The sequence below is a fragment of the Oryctolagus cuniculus genome, chromosome 19, assembly GCF_051225735.1.
Source record: "Oryctolagus cuniculus isolate XC-2025 breed Fujian yellow rabbit chromosome 19, ASM5122573v1, whole genome shotgun sequence".
Lineage (NCBI taxonomy): Eukaryota > Metazoa > Chordata > Mammalia > Lagomorpha > Leporidae > Oryctolagus > Oryctolagus cuniculus.
Window position 1 is genome coordinate 61,937,783 of NC_142885.1, and position 24,380 is coordinate 61,962,162.

At 55.1% G+C, this 24,380-nt stretch overlaps 1 protein-coding gene across 8 annotated transcripts in view; it reads right to left on the reverse strand.

The window, feature by feature from the left end:
• SNX29 (sorting nexin 29) overlaps positions 1-24,380 on the reverse strand; it is a 473,360-nt gene that overhangs the window by 187,852 nt on the left and 261,128 nt on the right. For all 8 annotated transcript variants that reach the window (XM_008257737.5, XM_051847819.3, XM_089321668.1 and 5 more), the window contains one exon: positions 16,485-16,591. In XM_008257737.5, coding sequence (XP_008255959.2) covers positions 16,485-16,591 — 107 coding nt within the window. The remainder of the gene's footprint in view (positions 1-16,484; positions 16,592-24,380) is intronic.

Sequence of the window (24,380 nt, forward strand, 5' to 3'; positions counted from 1 at the left end):
TTTTGCACATCAGAATGCCAATCTTTTCTTTTGCCTCTGGAACCTCATAGTTTCTAGGTCAGCAGACTTTGTGTAGGGGCTGCGCAGTGGGTGTGTGGTCCCTGTTACAGGTCCTCATCTGTGCCCTGTAGTGTGGAAGCAGCCCTAGAGAGTTTGTAAATCAGTGAGTGTGGCTGTGTGCCAATAAAACTTTATTCACCTAGACCGGTTGTGACTGGCCCGTGCCAGGCTGACTTTTGGGGGCAGATCTTTGTTGTGGGGGTCGTCCTGTCCCACATAGGCTGTTCTGGGCAGACCTGACCTCTGCCCCCTTGCTGCTGGCAGTAGCCCTTCCTGAAGCCGTGACAACCAACAGTGTCTCCATGACCATAATGTAAATAAAAATACATTATCTCAAAAATAATAAATACAGCATCAAGTTAAATAAAGAGAAAACAGACATATGTCTCCAGACACAGGTATTCGCGCACCTTTTGAGCCAGAGCAATGGTGCGGGGCGGGGCGGGGCAGGACACTCATTTTAAAAGCCTTTACCAGGGCAGGCAGGAAGGATTGTTCAGGAAGACAGAAAGGCAGTCTTCCACACTGGAATCCAGTTTTCTTCTCAAAGGGAAAAGGATTTCGGAACTGGGTCGCTCCCACAGAGCACAATTCACCAGGAGGAGGAGAGCCGGGCTGCGAGACTCCCTCCCGGGAGCGTTCACGCAGCTCAGCGCCTGCAGCCAAGGCGTCTCTGGAGACAAGGTCCTCGCATCCTGCTGAGGCTGGCCTCCCTCTTCACTCAGAAGAGGGGTTTCTTTTAAACTACCCAGAGGATGCGATAAGGGAAAAGGAATTAACAGAATCCAATTTCAACCTCCCGTGCTGAAGCAATGCCATTCTTTGTCCAAAGCAGGGCACAGAGCTGCCGGCCTGACCCACAGAACAAAAGTAAGGGAACTGCCAAGTTTCAGCGAAGCGGAAGAGAACTTCTCAGAGTGCTGTCACCTTAGACAAGCGCCAGCTCCAGGCGGAGCAGGGACTGAAGATGGACCGCGTGAGTCACGCCCGCGCTGCTTCGCCGGGTCTGCAGGGGAAATTTACCTCCGTCAACGGAAGCTGCAGAGAACACAGGAGGCTGATGGGGAAAATGTAGCTGCAAAGGAAGTTGGGAGACAGAGTTGTTTCCTGAAAAACACAACTGAGAAAGCTGCGCGCAGCCTGACAGGCACAAGTTCTTGCACTGGGGGTGGGGGAAGTTCCAGGATTCTGGCAGCCGCTCCCAACAGGACTGGCGATACATCTGAGAGAGGCAGGTTCTTTAGAAAGCCGTGACAGACACCCAGCGAGCAGGAGGCTGCGTCCAAGGCCTTCTGGCCTTCCCAAGGCCATCAGTGAGTCCAGTGCTCATCCCGAGTCGGCCCCAGGACGGTCCCAGTGGAGAACCAAGGCTGCATGATGGACAGTCACCTTTCTCCCAGCTGTAGCTACCTCAGGCCCATATCTGGAGGCCCAGAGAGGTCCAGAGCAGAGCTAGTAACGGAGCAAGTTGTCCTTAGCCATGAGACAGCATGGGGGGAACCAGCCTGGTCTGAGCTGAGACGGAACGGGACTGGATCTCCCCAGAGGGGACCTGTGCTGTCATCCCGGGCACAAGATGAGGGCCAGTGATCAGGACCAGCATCAGGAAAGAGTGACATGATGAATAGAGTGCTCACACACGTGCCTGGCCCAGTGGGAGCACTGACCAGGGTCCCAGCAGTCATGTAGGCAGACGCGTGCAGCTTCCCACAAGAACAGAATGGCTCACAAGTAACCGGGAAAAAGGAGTCTCTTTCCTCGTATTTTTGAATTCACCTAAACATTGCCTTTTGTGGGCAAAGGTGGCAGGAGCACAAGCCCAAGGCTGCCCAGATTCCCAGGCAGGCTGCAAGGGGCTGGGAGTGGAAGTGACCATGGACTTCTCTGGCCATGGAGTGGAAACAATTAATCCTTGGCCACCAGGACCGGTGCACTTGCTCTGAGTAAGCCTGCCAAGCTCTCAGCCCTTTGGAGGAGGGAGACCCACGAGACGACTAGACTGGGACTCCTCCATGCACAACAGACGTCAGGAAGGAGTGATGATGTCTACCCCCTTCTGCAAGTAAACAAGACAAGAAAGGTCCCACACGCACCCCATCCCGGGAGGAGGGGGCAGCAGGAAGCAACGCACAGGGGTCTGCAATTGTTCTACAAACACTGTCTATCAGAAATGAGTATTCCCAGGCTATGGATGAGGACCCTTGAGGCTCACCCAGGTTAGGTGACAGGGTCAGGACGTGGCTCCTCCTATTCTGATCACTGTGGTGGTCTATCCAGACCACCACCTGGCAGCTTGGATGTCAAAAGAGAGGAGATGACCTTCAGCTTGGCCCTGGAGGCCCAGTCCCACCTTCGATGACTTACATGAGCTGAAACCTCAGTAAGCCAGCCATGCCTCTGGTTCCCGCTCAGGACTTTGGGGATCAGAATGAACCCACCACAGAGAGCGACCGTGAGGGCGAGATGAGTCGGGTGCTCACACACGTGCCTGGCCCAGTGGGAGCACTGACCAGGACCCCAGCAGTCACGAAGGCATGCGCGTGCAGCTTCCCACGAGAACAGAAGTAACCAGGAAAAAGGAGTCTTTCCTCGTATTTTTTAATTCACCCAAACATTCCCCCGAAGTGTATTAAATAAAAATGTTCATTTTGCTCTTTCTCCAGAGGACCGGATCAAAGCACATTATTAGCTGAGCCACATAACTCATTTGGTTGGTTTGCACCACCACGAAATCAGGAGACGCTACAAAACCTCAAAGTCCATCCAAGTTCAATTCCGAGTCTCTATCAAGCTTCAGAAACATCTTCAATAGAGCCTCCATGAGACAGCACGCAGTCTCAATCGAGGTGACAGGGACACAGCCCTGCTGTCATCAGAACTGAGCCAAAACGTCACCCCAAAACCTCATCTGCCAGCTGTGTGACACGAGATATCCAACTCAACCCTTCTGAGCCTCCACGCCCACCACCAGCCACTGTGCAAGGTTTCTATAAAGATTAGATATTGGGAAACATGTGGTGCCCCATAAGTGGTTGACATATGGTGGGTGCATATTAAATGGTGTCAACTACATGCATTTGCATTAAATCACTCACTCATTCATCATTTCTAGGTGAGCGAGCCCCTTTGGTGAAAATCTCTACTTCATCCGGGTTGAAAAGTTGCTGGGGCCGATGTCAGCAACAAATCTCACACACCAGCTTGGGCAAAGGTAGGGGAACCGCAGGCCTCTCCAAGGCAAACTCCAGAGCCACTGTGCTTTGCCTCTGCCTTGAAGCAGAAGGAAACAGGCAGGCAAAGAAGATTTTAGAAATGACGGGACACCCTGTGGTAGCAGTTGTTATGTGACGTCTTCCACGCCAAAGTGCTCCAAACCTCCTGCACTCTAAGTCTCGCAGTGCTGTCCCCGAGGATCAGTGAGCAGAGTGCCTTCAAGGAGAAGTTCTGGGGCCAGTGCTGTGGCGCAGCAGGTTAAGCGTCCGCCTGCAGTGTCGGCAATCCCATGTGGGCACCAGCTGCTCCCACTCCCATCCAGCTCCCTGCTAATGTGCCTGGGAGAACAGCTGAAGTGCTTGTGCCCCTGCATCCCTGTGGGAGACCCCTAAGAGACTCTTGGCTCCTGGCTTCAGCCTGGCCCAGCCCCAGCCATTGAAACCATTTGGGGAGTAAACCAGCAAATGGAAGATCTCGTTCTCTCTTTTCTGTCTCTCTCCCTCCTCCTTTCTCCACATCTCTGCCTTTAAAAAAAAATGAATCAATCTTTAAAAAATTTAAAAAAGGAGTTGTTTTTTCAGCACCACTGACTTGCGTGACGAAACTCAATCTCCCAGGGTGGGCGTGGTGGTGCAGTGGGCTAGGCTGCTGCTTGGGATGCCCCACCCCACGATGGAGTGTGAGTTTGAGAGCCAGCTCCTCCGCGTCTGATACAGCATCCTAGCTCATGCACCTTGGAGGCGGCAGATGACAGCCCAAGTACTTGGGTTCTCGCCACACACATGGAGACCAGCACGGAGAGCTCCTGGCTCCTGGCTCCTGGCTCCTGGCTCCTGGCTCCTGGCTCCAGCCCAGCCCAGCCCCACCTGTTGCAGGCATTTGGGAAGTAAACCAGCAGATGGGGCCAGCACCGTGGCTCACTAGGCTAATCCTCCGCCTATCGGCGCCGGCACACCGGGTTCTAGTCCCGGTCGGGGCGCCGGATTCTGTCCCGGTTGCCCCTCTTCCAGGCCAGCTCTCTGCTATGGCCAGGGAGTGCAGTGGAGGATGGCCCAAGTGCTTGGGCCCTGCACCCGCATGGGAGACCAGGAGAAGCACCTGGCTCCTGGCTTTGGATCAGCGCAGTGCACCAGCCGCGGCGGCCACTGGAGGGTGAACCAACGGCAAAGGAAGACCTTTCTCTCTGTCTCTCTCTCTCTCTGTCCACTCTGCCTGTAAAAAAAAAAAAAAAAAAAAAAAAAAAAAAAGGAAAAACCAGCAGATGGAAGACCTCTCTGTCTCTCCTACCCCACACCGTGTGTGTGTGTGTGTGTGTGTGTGTGTAAGAGAGAGAGAGAGAGAGACTCTGCCTTTCAAATAAGTAAACAAACTGATAGTTAGACAAAGAGAACCTTCCTGAATGGGTCAGAGACAGCTGGCTGGGATTTAGAAGGAATTTCCATCCAATGGGTGACAGCGGCAAGGGGGTGGGAGGGCAGCAGCACCCACTCATGGAGAATGGAGAAAGAGGGGAAAAGTCACAGAAAAGGGAAAGCTTCGCTGGCACAACCATTCGGGAAAACAAACATTAACTGCAGCTTCTGAACCTTACAGGCAGGCTAAGAAAATAAAAGGTGAGGGTGCTTTGCCTCGAGTTCCCTGTGCAGTGGCCTCAGACACGCTCGGGAGGTGAACCTCGGCGTACACCGCTCCTGCAGCCTGGCCTGCTCTCCCCGGCCAGCTAACGCAGACTCGCCTTCCACCTCCAAAGCTCAGCCTCCCCATGAGTATTTCCAGGCTACTTCCCTGGGACACCCCAACCACGCAGCTCCACCGGCACCTCTCAGACGGCATCAGTCCCCTGACCACCTGCTGCAACATGTTACTACTTGATGATGTTGAGTCCCCGGCAGGCTATAAGCCCCTACGGCCAGGGAGAGGGTTGATCCCTCACTGGGTCCACGATAAGGGATCGCTCGCCCATTCGCTTGTTCACTTACTGAGCACCTTGGTTGTCTGCCTCCCGGGCACCCCCTTCCCCTCACAACAGCCCCAGCTTACACTTGGGGATCCAGCCCCCTCCCAAACTCCACTCCCTGTATGTGGACAGGGCTCTGCCCCCTGCCTTGGCACAGGAGCCACATCCTGTCATCAGGGGAGAAGGGATGGCGGAGCTAAGCGGGTTCTGCAGAATAAACCCACAGACTCTTGCTTCTCCCCCAAATGTGAACTCAGAAGGGCAGCCAGCTGCCCAGGGTGCTCAGCCATCCGCAACCAGGACGGGAAAACCTCCCAGCCTAGAAACAGCACAGGCAAGGGCTCAGGAGAAAGAGGGGCCTGCAGAGACTGTGTCCCCACGATTCAGCCACACCAAGGCCACACTTTCCCTCGGGCTCGGCGTCCCCTTTCTGGTGGTGATCAGGGTAGGCTCTGCCCTGCAGGCCTAACAAGCCATGGCCTGTTCCTGCCCCTGCACAGCCTGTGGCGCCCAGCGGCAGGACAGGGCAGCTCCCAGAGCCTGGAGCCGTGCCACGTGGGACCCAAGGCTGGCAGAAGTGTCACAACAGACAGGAGAAATGGGAACCTGAAGCCCACCTCAGCTCTTCCAGGAAGCAGCCTGGGAGGACGCCCATCACTTCTTGCAGCCCACCAGACAGAAGTAGTCAAGCGCTCCCACCCCATCTGTAAGCCAGACTGGGAAGTGCGCCTGTCTCAGACCCAGGAAGAGAAAGCAGAGACGGGGCTTCATAAACAGAGTACAGTCTCCACCACCTCCAGGTTAAGCCTGCAAGGAAGATGTCTGCGTGGGACCTGCAGCAGCCGGGTGCCAGGGATCGTGCCAGATGCTGGGCTACAACAGCGACAAGACGATGTGGGACTGACCACAGGGTAGGAGGAAGGGAGGATAACAGAAAGAATAAAGGCAACAAGACAGGCAAATACAAGACTGCGCGGGCAGGGTAAGGAGAGGAGCCACACCCAGGGTGACCCAGCCTAGGCTCCGGGAGTGTGGAGGGGTCGCAGAAGGCTTCCAGATCTGAGGTCACCCAGGGACACTGGCGAGGGGGACTGTCCAGGGAGAAACCGTCCCCATCCCTTGCAGACGGGTCTAGAGCGAGACCAAGTGCATTCAGGAGACAGAGACCAGCTCAGAGCGTGGTAAGACGTGCAGCTGAAGAAGCCAGTGCACACAGGGTTCCACGTGAACACACGCATGGACGGTGACTTGTCGAGGAGCAAAGCGGAGCACTGCAGGGTTCTAAGCAGAAACCTGGCCCAAAAGACTGGGCGCAGAGCAGCGTTCCATTGTCCCAGTATTCTGTCCGCCGGTGCTCAGCTCAGCTGGGCCCTCCTTGCACTCAACAGCCTGCTCCCCTCCACCCGCCAGGGCTACAGCTCACACCCGAGTGACAAGCCCGAAACCGCCCCCGGGCTGAGCTGTCCCAGCAGCAGGGCAGCCCTGCTCCTTCACCGGGCACATTCGGAACTCGGATCCCAGCCGAGACAGGACGCGTCTCCTGTACCCCTTCACCAAGACCGGGAAAGTCCTTCTGCGGGCCCTGAAGGAGCTTCAAAAGCTATTTTCCACCTCACCGAGCGAAGCAACTATAAATCAGGCCCCAAAAAGTGTGGGTCTGACGAGCCGCACACCAACCACTGTAATTACAAGTATTTTCATCTGGCGCCTGATATCGAGTCCAAGCGGCTCTCTAAGGAAGTTCACCTCTCCTCCTCCAGTCCGCCAGACAGCCAGTGGGCGCGCAGCAGGGAGGAGGCTTTGAAGGCAAGGGAAGGGGAACACAACGGCCAGGCAGTTGGGGCGCTGAGCCGACCGCAGGGCTTTGGCCCTGTCAGCCAGAGAGGGAGGCAATCCCACCACAAAACACAACAAGAGACGACCCAAGAGCTCTCAGAGAAGAAAAACCCGAAGAGAACCGCTTAGGCTAAGTGCCCATGTCTGGGGATGTGCATATGCCTGTGCCGAGGCAAATCTGTCACCTGCAGCTGACCGTGCACTGCCCACACGTGACAGGAGTGGGGCCACTCCACCTCAGCACAGAGGACCTGGCTGGGGACAGCCAATGAGCCCGGAGACATGAGGACGGGCCTGCAGCCTGAGCAAGCATGGGGCCTGCTGGCACTGGCAAGTGCCGACACCAGGTGCCGTATCCGCTGGCTGCAGTCGGCTTCCGCCTCTCTCCTAGCCCTGCCGTTACTCCCTCAGCTTGACCCGTTAACAGCTGCCACACTTCCCACTGCTCTTGTTGCCCAGGCTTCCCCACTTCCCCGGCCTGCCCGCGGGGCAGGCCCAATCCCTGCTGGTGGCCAGGTGCGGAGGAGGCCACATAGCGCAGCGCTGAGAGGGTCAAACCCTGGTTCTCCCTGTGCTGGCCTGGGACCTCGGGCAGGTGACTCAGCACCTCCAAGCTTCAGCCCCCTCATCTCTAAGAAGGCAGCAAACGTGACGGATGAAGCGAGAGTGGCCCTGGCTTGGTAACTGCTGAGGGTGGGTGACAGGGACACGGACGGAAGCCCCTTTACAGACTTCCATTGACTCTGACACAAATCTGAGGCATCCGCACATTTTCTGCCTCCTCCTGCTGACGAGTCCTCTTGAGGGCACCCATCCCTTCGCCATGAAGGGCACAGCCACGTCTGCGGGAGCCTGGTGTCACTGCACACAGCCGGGCAGAGGGCAGATCCAAGAGGAACAAGAGCGCAGTGCAGGGTCAGCGTGCACGCAGTAAATGCTAGGTTCCTGCCTCGGGAAGCTGTAGAGGGGGACAGAGAGAGGAGTCCCTGAAAGGCCCTCTGTTCACCAAAGTCCCTCATGCTGGTGGCCCAATCTGTGGTTCACTGGGGCTGGCACAGGCCTCCTTTATCGGGCTTTTTCAAGTATGGCAATGGTATTGGGTTATGTGTTCTTTAAAAATTCTCATCTGTCAAAGGTAGACTCTGAGATGCTTAGGAATTAATGATCCAGAATCTGGGGTTTTCTTTCAATCCCATGAGAACCGAGGGACTAGGACCAGAGAGAAAGCAAGCGCGGCCAGAGAGCAGTGACAGCTGAAGCCGGGGCAGGAGCACTTCGAAGCTCATTTTACTATTCGCCATGATCACAAAGACTTTGAGAACTCCTTGGAGGTTTATTTGTTAGTCATTCACACTTTGGTGGAAATATATGGAAACAACAGCTCCTCACTAGTCTGCACTCACACCACATAACAAGCACCGAGACACCCAGTTTCGCTGGTGAGCAAAGTGTCTTCCCCCTTACTTGAGGTGGCAGCGCGTTCTCACTCTACTCAACGTCCTGTGATCAGGCAAGGTCTCACGTCCTACTTTCACTGTGACATCAGCTGAACGCAGGTCTCGGCTCAGACTTCTGTGTCCTGGGTCCTGACACGGAAGCCAGCGTTTTATTTCAAAGCCCAAGCTCCTCCGTAATGGGCGGTGCCAACCCGGGCTGCGAGCACGGGTGGTGGCCGTGCTCCGGGCTCCAGGTGCTTCAGGAACACTGACCTTTCTTACAGTGACGGTCACAGCCACGGTTATCTGCAGCATGAGATCATGACTCTAGTTTTTTTCTTACCAGCTTGACGCTTAGGACTGCTTTTCCATTAACAGTGATTCTGCCATTATAACGAGAGTAAACATTGCGCGTATACTATTTATTTCACCCAGAAGCAAGACTTCAGGGGCTAAGTGCACTCAGACAGCAAACGCTAAGTGTCCTATAATTTGAAAAACCAGTGAGCGTGAGGCTGCCATATGGAAGGACGTTGAGGTTCGGTTGCAGAGGCTGGACCAGCAACACTGACCCACAAGACACAGAGGGAGCACTCCGAAGGGAGGCGGGGCTGCAACGCAAGACGTGGGACAGTCCAGGGGCAGGAGAACGCAGCGAGGCTGGGGAAGCAGTGAGCGGACGGGAAAACAGAGCAGAGCAGCATCCCCTGACTGTACCCACGCACGTTAGTGCGCTCGGTGCCAAGCAGCAGATGCTAACCTCAGCTGAAGTCCAACTTCCTGTAAGCAGTGAGGAAAGTGGGAGAACCTGGTGCAGAGAAGGAAACGGGCAAAGGTAACAGCAGAGCAAGCGGAGAGTCCTGAGAGACTCACTGCCATTGGTCCCCCGAGTAAGCGCTGCTCCATAAATGCTCCATAAACACACACTGCTGCATGTTTAACTCAGGAGGTAAAGCCCCCTCTGCCCTGGCTCAGGTCACAGGCCCAGCCCTGGGCCAGCGGAGGGCAGGGTATTCGGATTCACTGTCCCCACAAGACAGCAAGCCCTGGAGGGGAGGCAAGGCCTTCAACATCAGAACTGAAGGCAGCAAAGGGGGCTCAGAGACCCCTGCTGGCAGCTACAGGCAACAGCCTGGGTTCTGTGTGTCCACCCCCAGAGCAGCCCCCTTGGGTAGGTTGTATTGGGAGGCTTAGAGAGGCGACGTGGCGTGCCCAGGAACACAAGGCTGTAAGGGACAAATGGGAACTCATCCTCACATGGGAGCCCACGTGCTCTCCAAACCATCAGGCTGAAGACGGGGGCAAAGAGACGCAGGATCAAAGTCCCAGCACCAACCCCACTCTGTATTCCACTGGAAGGCAGCGCTGGAATGGGACAGGAAATCTCTGACAGTGAGTCTAGACCAAAGGAAACTTAAAAGAGGTAACGGGTCTTGGAGCGGTTCTGTCTTGTCCAACGTCTTCTATCTTCAAAACCCTGGGTGAGAACAAAGCCATCTCTTCTGATGTCTCAGAAGTTCAAGGGGGATGGAGAAGAATACAAAAGAAACTGAGACCATCAGCACTAACAGTCCCAGAGGCGGATGGCGGACGTGCCCAGGAGGCTGCGGTGTGGGGCTGACCTCTGCAGAGCAGCCGTCCCAGACTAGGCGCAGGGCCTCAGGCACAAGCCCACCCTGCTTCCCAGGGATCCCGACAGTCGTGCCCACCTCTCCCACCACCCAGAGTGCTCCCGAAAGACAGGTGTGTGTCCCATCTGTCTCTGCCACCTAGGACGGGGCTTGGGAAATGAAGAGCTGATGCTACTTCCAGATGATCCATCAGTCACTGTGCAACCCAGGTCACGTGCAGGCAACAAACAAGGAAGACTCCATGGAGGGAAGTAAATGCCACTGAGGGCCGCCTTGTTCCAGCCTCGCTCTTCTCTCAGAACCGTCGACACTGCTGCTCCCTGGGCAGGGGAAGCCACCGCAGGGAGGAATGAAGGAAAGGGCCCGACCCTCAGGCACTCAGGGAACGGGTGCAGAGTGAGCCGCGAGTGTCCTCTCCCACCTCTCCAGCCTGGACGGCCCTGCTCCCGCTCCGAAGAAGCCAGTTTTCCCCTTCCCAGGCCTCCGGCTCTCTCCAGCAGGATGCTCTGAGCTGTGTCTGGGACTCAGCCACAGCATCCGGGACCGCTCACGCTGTCTGGCGCTCCAGGACTCACGTCTCTCACTCTTAAGCACGACACTGAACAGCTGAAGCCATCCGGCAGACCATCCAGCTGTGCGGCATTTACGGAGCCAGAGCTGCAGGCTGCAGCACGCCGGGCAGGGAGGACTCCGTAGACAGCCAGTGTCCACACTGCTGTCACAGAGCTCCGTGTGCTCCACTTCAAGTCACTTCAGGCTCGGGTGAGGCCCGCACATCACACTCCTACTGCAAGGACAAGGCCGTGCACGACCCCCCTCCCACCACTGCGGCCCTGGGCGACCTCACCCCTGGTCTGGAGCGCTTCGCTCCTCTTCCTCCTGGATCCCTCTCCTCTCCTCTCCAACGTGATCAGTGACAACTGCCACTCTGCAATGACGCCAACCGCTTTCGCCTTCGATGAGCTCTGCCTTCCAGGGCAGAGAAGGATGGCATTTGGGTTCAGGTACCCAAAGCCAAGGTGACTCCAACAGACCTCTGCTTCCCACCAGCTGAGAAATCTAGGGTGCCACTTCTCGTCTCCCAGCTCCATCCGTGAGCTGCAGAGTGCCAGGGCCTTCCTCAGGGGTCTCTGCAGGGGCTCAGTGGAGTTCATCTACATAAAAACCTGGGCCCTGTGACTGGTCCTGAACCCACGGCCCTGGCAGCCGGCTGCTAGTGTCAGAATGGCAGCACATCGCTGGTGTTTCCCCCCTGCTGGGTTAACCGACACCAGGCAGAACGCTGCCTCCCTTCTGGTTCCCTCAAATCCAACCAGAGGCTATCAGGAACAAGCCGTGCACCTCCAGCCCGCGGTGCCGGGTGCTCTCCAGCTCTTCCAAGCTAACTCTCTGGTAGTGATTGGAGGTGCCGAGCCGTGCAGACGGGATTCCCACTGACGGAACACTACTGTGCAGTGCCTATACAGAAGGGAAGGCACTTATCATGCTTTCAAAGGCAAGCACACACACACACCCCCTTTCTTTTTATTTTTTTATTCGAGAGGCAGAGAGACAACAGAGTGAGAGAGTTCCCATCTGCTCTTTCCCCACATACCCACAAGGGCCAGGGCCGGGTCAGGTGCCTAGAACTTAATCCAGGTCTGCCGTGTGGGAGGCGGGAACCCAATTACTTGCGCCATCGCTTGACTGGCTTGCACCATCTACACTGGCAGGAACCAGAGGCAAGCAGTGAACCCAGGCACTCTACTACGGGACAAGGGCATCTTAACCGCTAGACCAAACACCTGCCCCGGGAACTCCCTTTCACTGGGATGAACCATGACGTTGGGGTACCTCATACAGCAACATTATCTTTCCCCAGTGAAACAGAAAGACACTCCGTCGACTCTCCCATCACGTGCTCTCTGTGCTCCGTCCTGACACATGCTCACACCTCTCGGGTACAAGTCAGCTCATTAATACAATGACAGAGGCACATCACAAACAGTATTGCACGGAGCCTGACTGCTGCAAATACAAGGGGCTCCAGAAAAGATTCAGAGTAATGAAACGCTAATGCTCTTCACAGACCAGTGATCCATGACAAAACCTCACTTTGCAAGAAAAAAGGAAGGGAGGAAGGGAGGGAGGCAAAGGAGGTAAGGAGGGAGGGAGGGAGGGAGGGAGGGAGGAGGGAGGGAGGGAGGGAGGCAAAGGAGGGAAGGAGGGAGGGAAGGAGGTGGGAGGGTGGGAGGGAGGGAGGAGGGAGGGAGGTAGGCAAAGGAGGTAAGGAGGGAGGGAAGGAGATGGGAGGGAGGGAGGGAAGGAGATGGGAGGGAGGGAGGGAGGAAGGGAGGGAGGAAGGGAGGGAGGCAAAGGAGGTAAGGAGGGAGGGAGGGAGGGAGGGAGGCAAAGGAGGTAAGGAGAGAGGGAAGGAGGTGGAAGGGAGGGAGGGAGGGAGGGGGGAGGGAGGGAAGGAGGTGAGAGGGAGGGAGGCAGGGAGGGAGATCATTGTAGGGTAGCCAGTGCCTTCTGAGGACATCTGTGCTTCAACCTCACAGCTCTCTCAGCTCCCAATCTGGGGCGGGCAGCACTACGGCTCCCAGGGTGAGGGGATCACAGAAGAGACAGACAGGAAGCTGGAGGCCAGCAAGCGAGATGCTCACACCTCAACCACCAGCCCCCTCGCCCTGGGCAGTCCACCACCTCACGGCCACCAGGAGCAACAAAGCAATGGGCTCCAACAGGAAGGCCCCCAGGGCATGAGGTCAGTGCAGAGAGATGATGTGACCTTCACAGGGTCAGAGGGCGTGGGACACGGCCATGACACTGTCATCTCGGCCACAGCATCACCTCTCCCTCTCGCCACCCCGCACTCGTGGCTCTCCTGTCTGTTCCCCCAACCTGCTGACTCCCCCCATGTACCACGCCTTTGTTCTCGCTGTTTCCTATGCAGGAGGTACACCCCCAGTCAACAGGAATGAGCTAACCAACAGCGCCTGGCTCACAGACCCAACAGCCGGCTGCGTCTCCTGCAGCCACTCAGTCTCAGAGCTGGAGGAAGCCCCAGAGATGGCTGGCTCGGGCCCAGGCCTCAGCATTTTCCGTGGACTCCGTGAAAGCAGGTGCCACCTCTAAGTGGAACCCACCTGACCAGGCACTAGCCAGGTTGGGACCCCTTCCCTATGATACCGGAATTTGATATCCCTGTGTGACCTCAGCCACTTTAGCTCTGATGACCTTCACACTTCCCAATGCATCAGCCCTGCACCACCCAAGAAACTCAGCTACCCCTGACCTAGGATCCAGGAAGTATGCTTATTTACAGGCTACTTACCAATCCCAGAAAGCAGCTGCTGCATTTACAGAGATGGAAAAGACACCATCCTTGCCTTCCAGGGACTTCAAGTCCACAGAGTCTCAGAGCCTGAGGGTGGAGGCCATCACCCTGGCACTGCCACCAGATGTCCCCACTGAGTCTGCACAGGGGGGTAGAGCGATGGGCAGAGGCTGTGTAGGACTGGACAGAACCCCAGACCCCAGGCCTACCAGCCTTGTTTCCAACTCTGCACCCCCACCCTGTTTTGTTAACATCCCAGTGTACCTTCCTGAACTCACGTTGCTTCTGAAGTTGTCTCCCGTCTTTAGAGTTCAGTTAGGAGATAGGCAAAAGAGACCCTAAGTGAGCCACGACCCAGCATGAACCAGGCAAGAGCTGAGGGCATCTGCTCCCGAGGCCTCGACTCTGAGATGCACCTCCGCACAACCCCCAGTGGATGTTTCTCGTACTACAGAAGTAACACCCAGCCACCGTGGGGTCAGCAAGTGCTGGACCACACCTGCACGCGTCCCTGTGCACAGGATCACAGGCATGAATGGTCACCACGTGACCACCACAGCACCTGCACACACCCTCCCCAACCACAGCTCCCCAGTCCCATTAATATCCTCTCAAAGAAGTCACTTACTCCCCATTAGTCAGCAATACTGCTGGCAGATAGAACTGATAAACGTCACCAAAGGGCTTTGCAGTACTTATCAAAATAAACAAGTCTGGTGTTTCTTCTTCAATATGTTAATGAGATGGCTCATACAGATGAATTTCCTCATCTTAAACTTCCAATAAATTCTACTTTTATGTACACTGTCCCTTTAATATGTGACAGTTTGTGGGGAAAATGGCCTTCAAAAAATTCGTGGAAAATGCATGCTGTGAAGAAAAAATACCATGCATGGATTTCACATTTTTATCCACCAATAAACTTATCTTTGAATTCCATTTTCCATAAGCCTTTTTAAGTCCCTTGTATCTTCCTAGAATTTTGGTATCTTGCTGCACAAAAGAAATGAGTCCCTCATTTTCTTTCTCATGCTATCTTTGTGAGGTTTTCATATCAGGGAAATGCACACTGGACCCAAGATCCTGATGGGAGCGTACGTTTAAAGAGGTGGCTATGAGCCTGTGTGTGTGTGCACGTGCACATGTGTGCATGCACATATTTAAAGCAATATAAAAGGCTGCTTCCACAAGATACAGACAGCCAAAGGCGCTCCACAGAGAGCTGGAAAGGAGTCCTGGAACACCCCACTATGCCACCGCGACTTGCTGCCTCCTACACTCATCGGTCTCTGTTGTCACAGCTATTGTCATTGTTACCATTTCTCCCGCAAGGGTGTCTGGTCCTGTCAAGCAGTTAGCATCAGCTCCAGTTAATGCTGAAAATGAACACTGACCGGAAGGGAGCCCAGCACATCTGTGCCCACAACCAATGACATCCTGCCTGGGAGCCCAGTGTAGCTGCGCCCACACTCACCAGTGACATCCTGCCCGAGAGCCCAGCGCACCTGCGCCCACACTCACCAGTGACATCCTGCCCGGGAGCCCAGCACACCTGCGCCCACACTCACCAGTGACATCCTGCCCGGGAGCCCAGCACACCTGCGCCCACACTCACCAGTGACATCCTGCCCGGGAGCCCAGTGCACCTGCACCCACACTCACCAGTGACATCCTGCCCGGGAGCCCAGCACACCTGCACCCACACTCACCACTGACATCCTGCCCGGGAGCCCAGTGCACCCACACTCACCAGTGACATCCTGCCCGGGAGCCCAGTGCACCTGAACCCACACTCACCACTGACATCCTGCCCGGGAGCCCAGCGCACCTGCACCCACACTCACCAGTGACATCCTGCCCGGGAGCCCAGCGCACCTGCTCCCACACTCACCAGTGACATCCTGCCCGGGAGCCCAGCGCACCTGCGCCCACACTCACCACTGACATCCTGCCCGGGAGCCCAGCGCACCTGCTCCCACACTCACCACTGACATCCTGCCCGGGAGCCCAGCGCACCTGCGCCCACACTCACCAGTGACATCCTGCCCGGGAGCCCAGCGCACCTGCGCCCACACTCACCAGTGACATCCTGCCCGGGAGCCCAGCGCACCTGCTCCCACACTCACCAGTGACATCCTGCCCGGGAGCCCAGCGCACCTGCGCCCACACTCACCACTGACATCCTGCCCGGGAGCCCAGCGCACCTGCTCCCACACTCACCAGTGACATCCTGCCCGGGAGCCCAGCGCACCTGCGCCCACACTCACCACTGACATCCTGCCCGGGAGCCCAGCGCACCTGCGCCCACACTCACCAGTGACATCCTGCCCGGGAGCCCAGCGCACCTGCGCCCACACTCACCAGTGACATCCTGCCCGGGAGCCCAGCGCACCTGCGCCCACACTCACCACTGACATCCTGCCCGGGAGCCCAGCGCACCTGCGCCCACACTCACCAGTGACATCCTGCCCGGGAGCCCAGCGCACCTGCGCCCACACTCACCAGTGACATCCTGCCCGGGAGCCCAGCGCACCTGCGCCCACACTCACCACTGACATCCTGCCCGGGAGCCCAGCGCACCTGCGCCCACACTCACCAGTGACATCCTGCCCGGGAGCCCAGCGCACCTGCGCCCACACTCACCAGTGACATCCTGCCCGGGAGCCCAGTGCACCTGCACCCACACTCACCACTGACATCCTGCCCGGGAGCCCAGCGCACCTGTGCCCACACTCACCAGTGACATCCTCTCCTGCTCTGTGCTCAGATGTGATGGGACTGTCCTCCCCCCATTTGCACTGCTTCTGGTCCTCTCACTGCCTCACCAGAGTGCCAGATGTCTCCAACTCACTGGTAATTTTCAAAGAATCAGCCTTGCCTTCTTTAGCAAGCGCACTGGTTTTATGTATTTCGGTTTCGTGTCGGGAGGGTTAATGGCGTTTGGTGGCTGCTCATTTTGACCAGCGCAGTTCCAGAAAAGCCCCCAGGCGGCCGGGATTAGAACTCAGATGCCCGCAGCACAGTGGCCTCACCTCAATGAGCTTCCGCTCGTAGGAGCTCGCCAGCTCTTCAGTAGCTTCCCCAGGCTTCTGTGCCGCGACCGGGACGTCTCCATCAACACTCCAAAGATTCGGCACAACTTGAAAAGAAAAAAGTCACTCCATAAATATTTCAACTATAATCAAAAATTATTCTCCTCATAAAAAAATCTTCCTTCCCAAATGGTTTCCATTTTTCCCCCAGAAACCTTTTATTTATGGAATACAAACTTCATATATTTCATAATTACAACTTTAGGAGGGGCTGGTGCTGTGGCACAGCAGGTAAAGCCACCGCCTGCAGTGCCAACATCCCATACGGGTGCCAGTTTGGGTCCCAGCTGCTCCACTTGTGATCCAGCTCTCTGCTGTGGCCTGGGAGAGCAGAAGATGACCCACGTCCTTGGGCCCCTGCACCCACGTGGGAGACCTAGAGGAAGCTCCTGGCTCTGCACTGGATTGGCGCAGCTCCAGCAGTTGGGACCATCTAGGGAATAAATCTGTGGATGGAAGACCTCTCTCTGTCTCTCTCTGTCTCTCTCTCTACCTCTGCCTCTCTGTAACTCTGCCTTTCAAATAAATAAATAAATAAATAAATAAATCTTTTTTAAAAAACTTTAGGAACATGGTGATTCTTCCCATTGTACCTGTCCTCCCACCCCTCTTCAGAGAGAAGCCTCTTGATAAAAAGGGGGGACTATTACAATTGCTAGTCACTTAAATACAGGCACAGTGACGTGAGTGACCAGCGGCGTATGACGACATTGAGATCTGTCATGAGACAGGGGCACCAGGGCCTGTCTGGTTACTTCTCAATATCACAGCAATGGACGGGAGTCTCTTAGAGTGACCACACTGCTTTTCTCCAACAAAGAGATACCCAGGGAGGTGATGCCTGCCACAGCCCGATGTGGGACGGCAGTGGAGGTCACAGTGCACACGGGGTGGGAAGTGGCCATGGTGAGCCGTACTCAGGGGGACAGCCAGGCAGTCACCGTGATAAGCACAGCACCAAGGCATGACGTCAATGTGGAGACACGTCAAGGAGACCGGCTGCCAGGACAGAGCCAGCCTGAGCGCAGCACACACCTCTGGGGGTTGTGTCTACTACATCGCTACTGCGTGTACGTCCACACAGGCCCTCTTCACACAGCACAGCAGATACAGCAAGGCAGAGAACAAGCCAGACTCTTCCAAGAACAGTGGAAGAGCAGCCAAGAGCTCCAGGTACGTTGGAAGAATACAGATGAGTCTCAAGTCTGTAGACAAGGTCAGCTCTGCAGACAGTCCCGTGTGCTCCTGGACGGCGACCATCGCCCCAAATGTGAGAAGGGCGAGGCAGCACCGGGGTCTAAGGCTAGCCCCCTGGGGTGAGGAGTGGCCTTCAAGGAGAAATGGAGAGTGGGTGCTGCAGTTTGGAGAGGGTCCGCATGTCTCCCAAGGCCTCACATGCTGAAATTTGGTCCCCACGGGAAGTGATTAAGAAAGTAGAAACTTAATCCAGCCATGGTGTGTTGCAGGTGGGGTCATCAGGATGGAAGCCCCATGATGGAATCCGGGGCTTTAAACTAAGAGGGAAAGAAGCCAAAAAGGACCCTCACACCCACACATGCTCCATGTGATCCCCGGCTCCTCCAGACACAGCCAGGAAGAAGGCTGGCACCAGATCAAGCCCTTGTCTTGGACCTCCACAACTAAGAGCCGAAACACACCTCTTTCTGTTAGAGTTACCCAGCTTCGGGTGTACCACTCTATAATAGTGATTACAGTAATGCAACACGGACCGACTCCACATGGAAGACTGAGCAGAGTCAGCGCGCTGGGAGGGGGCTATGGGTCAGACTTCTGCCGGCTGAATGGAAGCTAGTTAGAGCCTGCCGTGGCAGTAAGGTCCCTGCGTGGTAACGCTGCCACACGAAAGCCTATGACAGACAGGGCCGGTCACTCAGCAAGACCCCTGAGTGACAAACAGGCTGCATGGAACCCTCAAGTGTCCCCATCCCAGCAGCGCCTACTGTCCCCCAGCTGCTCCGTCACAGAGGCGCACAACAGCAACCCGAAACCCGAAACCATGACTTCAGAACGGAGAGGAGCTGCAGTGAGATATGACACACTGGACACACTAATTCACACTCACATCCCCTCCACATCCCGCTAAAATGCCAATTTTTTTTTTTTTTTACCTCCTTCCTCCATGCAAGTGGGCAACAACAAAACCCAAAAAGTTCCATGATGAACATGGAATGAACGCATCTCGAAAAGTCGATAAACTATGAGCTAACACAGCCTGGGGGATGAGGCACCAAATGCCTGCTGAGAAGCAGTTGGCGGAAGGCAGGGGTTTAGTCCATGCAGAAGGAAACACGGTCGGTCTGGGCTAAACCAGGAATGCACCTGACTGAAAACGGGGACAAAGCAGGAAAGGCATGCTGGGCTTCCCTCCCCAAAACCCCACCACTCCCTGAACAGCAGGCCGACAGCATTCACCTCCAAACAAGGGGACAAACAAGTACTGTCCTGGGCCCCGAGGCTGACGGCCGGGGGCGCTCCTGCGGAATGGCAAAGCCAGGGCAGCCCCCAAGAGGCCCAAAGTAAACATCTACAGAGCTCTTTACCAGTCTCAGGAGCCTACACCCACATGTGAGTCCATGTCTGGAAAGCACCTGACGCTTGACCAAAGACAGGGACCAGAACAAAATAAGGAGGAAAACAGCCTACAGGAAAGAGACTACACAGGGCAACACTTTAAAGGCAAACTAGGTAATATTCTCAGAGAGGACAGAGACGATGACACAGTCGTGAAACAAGAACAGGAAGGCATGCAAATAAAATAAAATAATATAAAATAAAGTAAAATATAATAAAATAAATGCAACACAGAGCAAAAGACCTCTTTTTCAAAGAAAAACTATGACAGCAAAAAAGTGAATATAAGGGGAAAGGGTAGGGAAATTGCCAAAAAAGACAGAAACGAGGGATAATAAAATAGAAGCAAAAGGAAAACAGAGCAAAGAGAAATTTATGAGCTCAAACAAGATCTCAAGAATGGAAAAAAAGGTAGCACTAGGGGGAGGAAATCGGAGTTGCAATTCAACAGCGTCCCAGGGCCCACAGACACGGACACCGGGTGCCTGGGAGGACAGCAGCCGTGACGTGTGCACAGCACTCTCGCACACCTGTGAGCAGAGGGGACAGAGATGACGCTGCAAACCGTCAGAGTAGAAGCAGAATCTTTACAACGCACAGGAAGTCAGAAGTGCCACAGGACGTCTACACGGTAGTGCGTTCTGCTAGAACACAACGAGGGAGAGTCGTTTCCAACTCAGAATTACCAAGAAGCGGCAGAAAGACATTTTCAGACATTCAGTCTCTCAAAAACCTCTAACCACTCACCAAAAGAAGGGAAGGAATCGAGGAATAGCAAATAGAAATGCAAGTTAGGGAAGTATTCCTAATACCCGAACAGCAGAAGGAACTCAAATGGACAGGACACAGGAACCCACACAATGCAACGTCGTTCAGCCGTGAGGAGGAACGAAGCCCGGCTCCCGCAGCAGCGAGAGCGTCAGGCCAGGCTGCAGAAGCCAGAGGCCGCGGCCACCCCCCCCCCCGCCCCAGTGAGCCCGGGCACCAGGAAAGGGGCCGGGGGCCAGGGGCCAGGGGCAGGACAGGCAGTGACGGCCGCAGGACAGGCAGTTACGTTCTGGAAAGGAACAGTGGTGACGTGGTACACTCCGTACACACATTAACAGCTACAGCCCTGGGTCCTCAGCGAGGCTGAGCTGGGAGGGATGTGAACCACACGTCTCCAAAGAGGCCGATTTAAAAACACAGGGGTTGGCGGGTGCAGCCCGACTAGGTCACAGGGTGCCCGTGGAGACAGCCTCGGCACGCAAGTGGCAGGCAGCGTGAGGCGTGTGAGCACACAGGGGTGGGGGGACACTGCGGGAGAGCCCGGAGCTGACACAGACCAGGGAAACCAAAAGCCTGTGCGAGGAAAAGGACCATGGACGCCTCAGCCGTGGACGGCATCTTTTAGTCAGTCTGGACAGGATCAGCAGCAACTGAACTGTGAGAGTCCAATCAAAACAACAAACTTCCGTGACTGATGAAACACCTTTTTTGCTTAAGGGGCATCTTTTCTGGGGATGGTCTATTAATTGGGAAATGGCAAGAATGGCAATCTAATACCTCAGAAGAAAGCATACTTCTCTGTTCATGACAATAACAGCTCACTCTGAATTCAAGTACACAAGGCTTTAAAACGACGTTAGCAACACAATCGCAAACAGGAAATTTAATCATCAACAATCTCATTCCACACCGTGAGCTCATCTGACAGTGTTCAGAACTTGATGTTTTTCCCTCAACAAGGGTCTCATGGGGTGCCGTGGTGGGTTAAGCTGCTACCTGTAGCACCAGTATCCCATATGAGTGCCAGTTTGAGACCTGGCCGCTCCACTTCTGATCCAGCTCCCTGCTGATGCACCTGGGAAAGCAGCAGAAGATGGAGCCCAAGTCCTTGGGCCCCTGCACCCACGTGGGAAACTCAGATAAAGCTCCAGGCTCCCAGCTTCAGACAGGTTCAGCTCCAGCCATCGCAGCCATTCAGGGAGAGAACCAGCAGATGAAAGACTTCTCACTCTCTCTGTCTCTGCCACTTCCTCTCTGCAGCTTGCCTTTCAAATAAATAAATTTTTTAAAAAATTTTAAAAAATAGACTTTGGGGCCAGTGCTGTGTGGCTCATTTGGCTAATCTTCCATCTCTGGCATAGCATCCCATATGGGCACTGGTTCTAGTTCCGGTTGCTCCTCTTTCAGTCCAGCTCTCTGCTGTGGCCCGGGAAGGCAGTGAAGGATGGCCCAAGTGCTTGGGCCCTGCACCCGCATGGGAGACTGGGAGGAAGCACCTGGCTCCTGGCTTCAGATCAGCGCAGCTCTGGCCATGGCTGCCATTTGGGGGGTGAACCAACGGAAGGAAGACCTTTCTCTCTCTCTCACTGTCTATAACTCTACCTGTCAAATAAATTAAAAAAAAAAAAAATAGACTGAGCTACATGGCCAGATATTACCATTTTCAGTAAAAAAGTTAAGTTGTGCTGAAAAATGTTGAAACACAGAGAAAAGTCAGAAGCAGAAAATAAAGGTTTGATTTAATAGACTCACCAAAATCTGAAACCCATTGTGTTCAGTGGGCTCGCAGAAAATTCAGAGCAGTGAACCGCTCCAGTCTGGGGATTCACAGCACATTTGGAAATGAACAACCACAATGGAACCTTCCAACACGGCTCTCCCCGGCCATCGCAATCTCAGGTAAGACCGGAAGTGTGTGCGCTGTTCCTCCAGCGCAGGATCCCCCAGGAACCCCGTCCACCTGGTTAACATCCTCGTTACCCACGGGAAAATCTCCACTTCAGTGAGCTGCCCACACTCGGGGCAGTCAGCAATTTCCTCCCGCGGTTGCACAAAGGCATAATTACAGCTGTTGAACTCCACATGGAAAATGACTGATCGGGCACAAACAATGAGGCTCCGCTTTGTAAACCCAAGTCATCAGACAGCGAAGCTGTGTGCGGTGGCAGCACCAAGCCGGGCTTTAAGTCAGAACCACTTCCCGCGTCCTGGAAGATGGGCTACCCGGCGGCACCAGCAGGTCGCTCTTAGGACAACAAGCACGGTTTGTCAGATGAGCACAGCTGCCCAGCACCGGGTACCTCTGTGAGACGTCATCTGCGGTAAGCAGAGACCACGCTGGTCTCCCAGCAGGCACGCAGATGCGTGGGGTTTATGCCAAAATGATTTTAAGGTGAACCTCAAACACCACGGAGAGCAGCATGGCCAACAGTAGGTTTTCACAACGGGAACAGCGTGCGGTGCTGACGGCGGAGCAGGCAGAGGTGGCAGTGACGTCAGAGCTGGCTTCCTAGGACGCAGTAACAGGCCGAGGGAGGTGCGCCCGGGGGCTGGAGCAGCGGGCCAAGTTCTGTACCCTGGGCAATCTGGGACACTTCAAGGTTCCAAAGCAGAAGAAACACTAGCCCTGGGAAAGGGGACAGCAGGGACTAGGGGCAGAGCCGAGGGGCTTCCCTGGGGCGTGGCGAGAGCACTGTGGACGAGGCAGAAGAGCTGTGGGATTAGACACAAGTCCTGCACCCACGCCTGGCTCCGCTGCTGACCCTGGGTGCCCGTGGCAGGTCTATCCCTCAGCCTGTCCTCCAATAGCGACTCAAGACTACCTATACATCAGGCACCAGACCCAGAGACGCGGGGAGATGGTAGGAGGGCAAACGCTCAACACCCAGCTGAAGCTTATGTGTGGCTGCTTCAAAAAGTTAATGGTAAACAATTTTTGGGGTGCAAAAAATTCACAATTTATACAGAGGGATATTCAAAGAATTCATAAAAATGTATCTTTTTAAAAATGCACTTGAAATTTTTGTACCAAAATAAACTTAGCTTTTTACTCCGTTTTTCCCATGAACTGTTTGAAGTAGCCTCATGTTCCAGTGGTGGGTGTTCAGAAAATATAAACGTGAATACTGAATATGCCGGGCAGTGAGACTGAGTGCTGAGCAGCATTAAAGCAGGAGGAAGTGGTGCTACGGCGTGCTGATTAAGTAAGGGAGGGAAAGGGAGGAACTACCTGAGCAGAAACCAGAACAGAGCAGGAGAATGCCCCAGGGTCAGCACGTGCAAAGGCCCTGAGGTGGGCTGGAGCTCCATGCACTGTGGAACAGCAGGAGACCAGCAAGGCTAAAGGATAATGAACAAGGGTGAGCAGGGCAGGAAACGAGGCCAGAGAGGAGGTAAGGGACTGTGCATAGCTCTATTCTATTTTCTATTTATTTAGACAGTGAGAGAGACAGAGAGAAAGGTCTTCCTTTTCCCGTTGGTTCACCCCCCAAGTGGCCCCTATGGCCAGTGTGTTGCGGCCGGCGTACTGTGCCGATCCGAAGCCAGGAGCTAGGTGCTTTTCCTGGTATCCCATGCGGGTGCAGGGCCCAAGCACTTGGGCCATCCTCCACTGCACTCCCAGGCCACAGCAGAGAGCTGGCCTGGAAGAGGAGCAACCAGGACAGAATCCAGTACCCCAACCGGGACTAGAACCCGAGGTGCTGGCGCCGCAGGTGGAGGATTAGCCTAGTGAGACGCGGCGCCGGCATCTATTTTATTTTCAAAGTGGCGTGGGGGGTGAGGTGGAGTCGCCAGAGAGGTGCACAGCTCTGCTCTCCCTTCAACAAAGAGCTTGCTATTCCATTTCAAGGAAGTGGGGAAAGCACCCAGTAACTGAGAGCTGTTTCCTCCTGGGGCCCACAAAGCGGCAAAGCACTTGGCAGCCCAGAGCGCCCAGCCAGCCATCAGCCCCACTCGCTGAGCACTGCTGAGCAGTGCCCCTCACCCACAGCCCGTGGCTTCCCACGCCACTGTCTCAGTTACCCACCACTAACCACAGTCCGAAAGTACTCATCAGAATATTAATGCTAATCAGAAAACTCAGCAAACACACAAGTCATATGTTTTGAATAACACTTACTATGGTATACTTTTATAATACTTCGATGTGTTTAATCTCTCAGCACCTAATTTATAAATTCAACTTTGCCATGGGGAGGCTAAAAACTAAACTTCATCACAAGGAGGCAGGGATGGGAAACCACGAGACTGGAGAGTCCCTCATGATCTGTGCCTTTGGCAGCTTCTGATGAGAACGAGGCCCTGCAGGTAAGGGGAGACCATCACGCCGGGCTGTCCTTTGTTTCCACAATGAACGTGGGAGGGAAAGGGAGGTGTGTGAGTAGGCACAAAGTCCTATCTCACAGCAGACAAGGAGCTGCACGTGCTCACGGGAGACATGGCACTCCTGGGTCCCGCCCTCGGCTGTGTCACCAC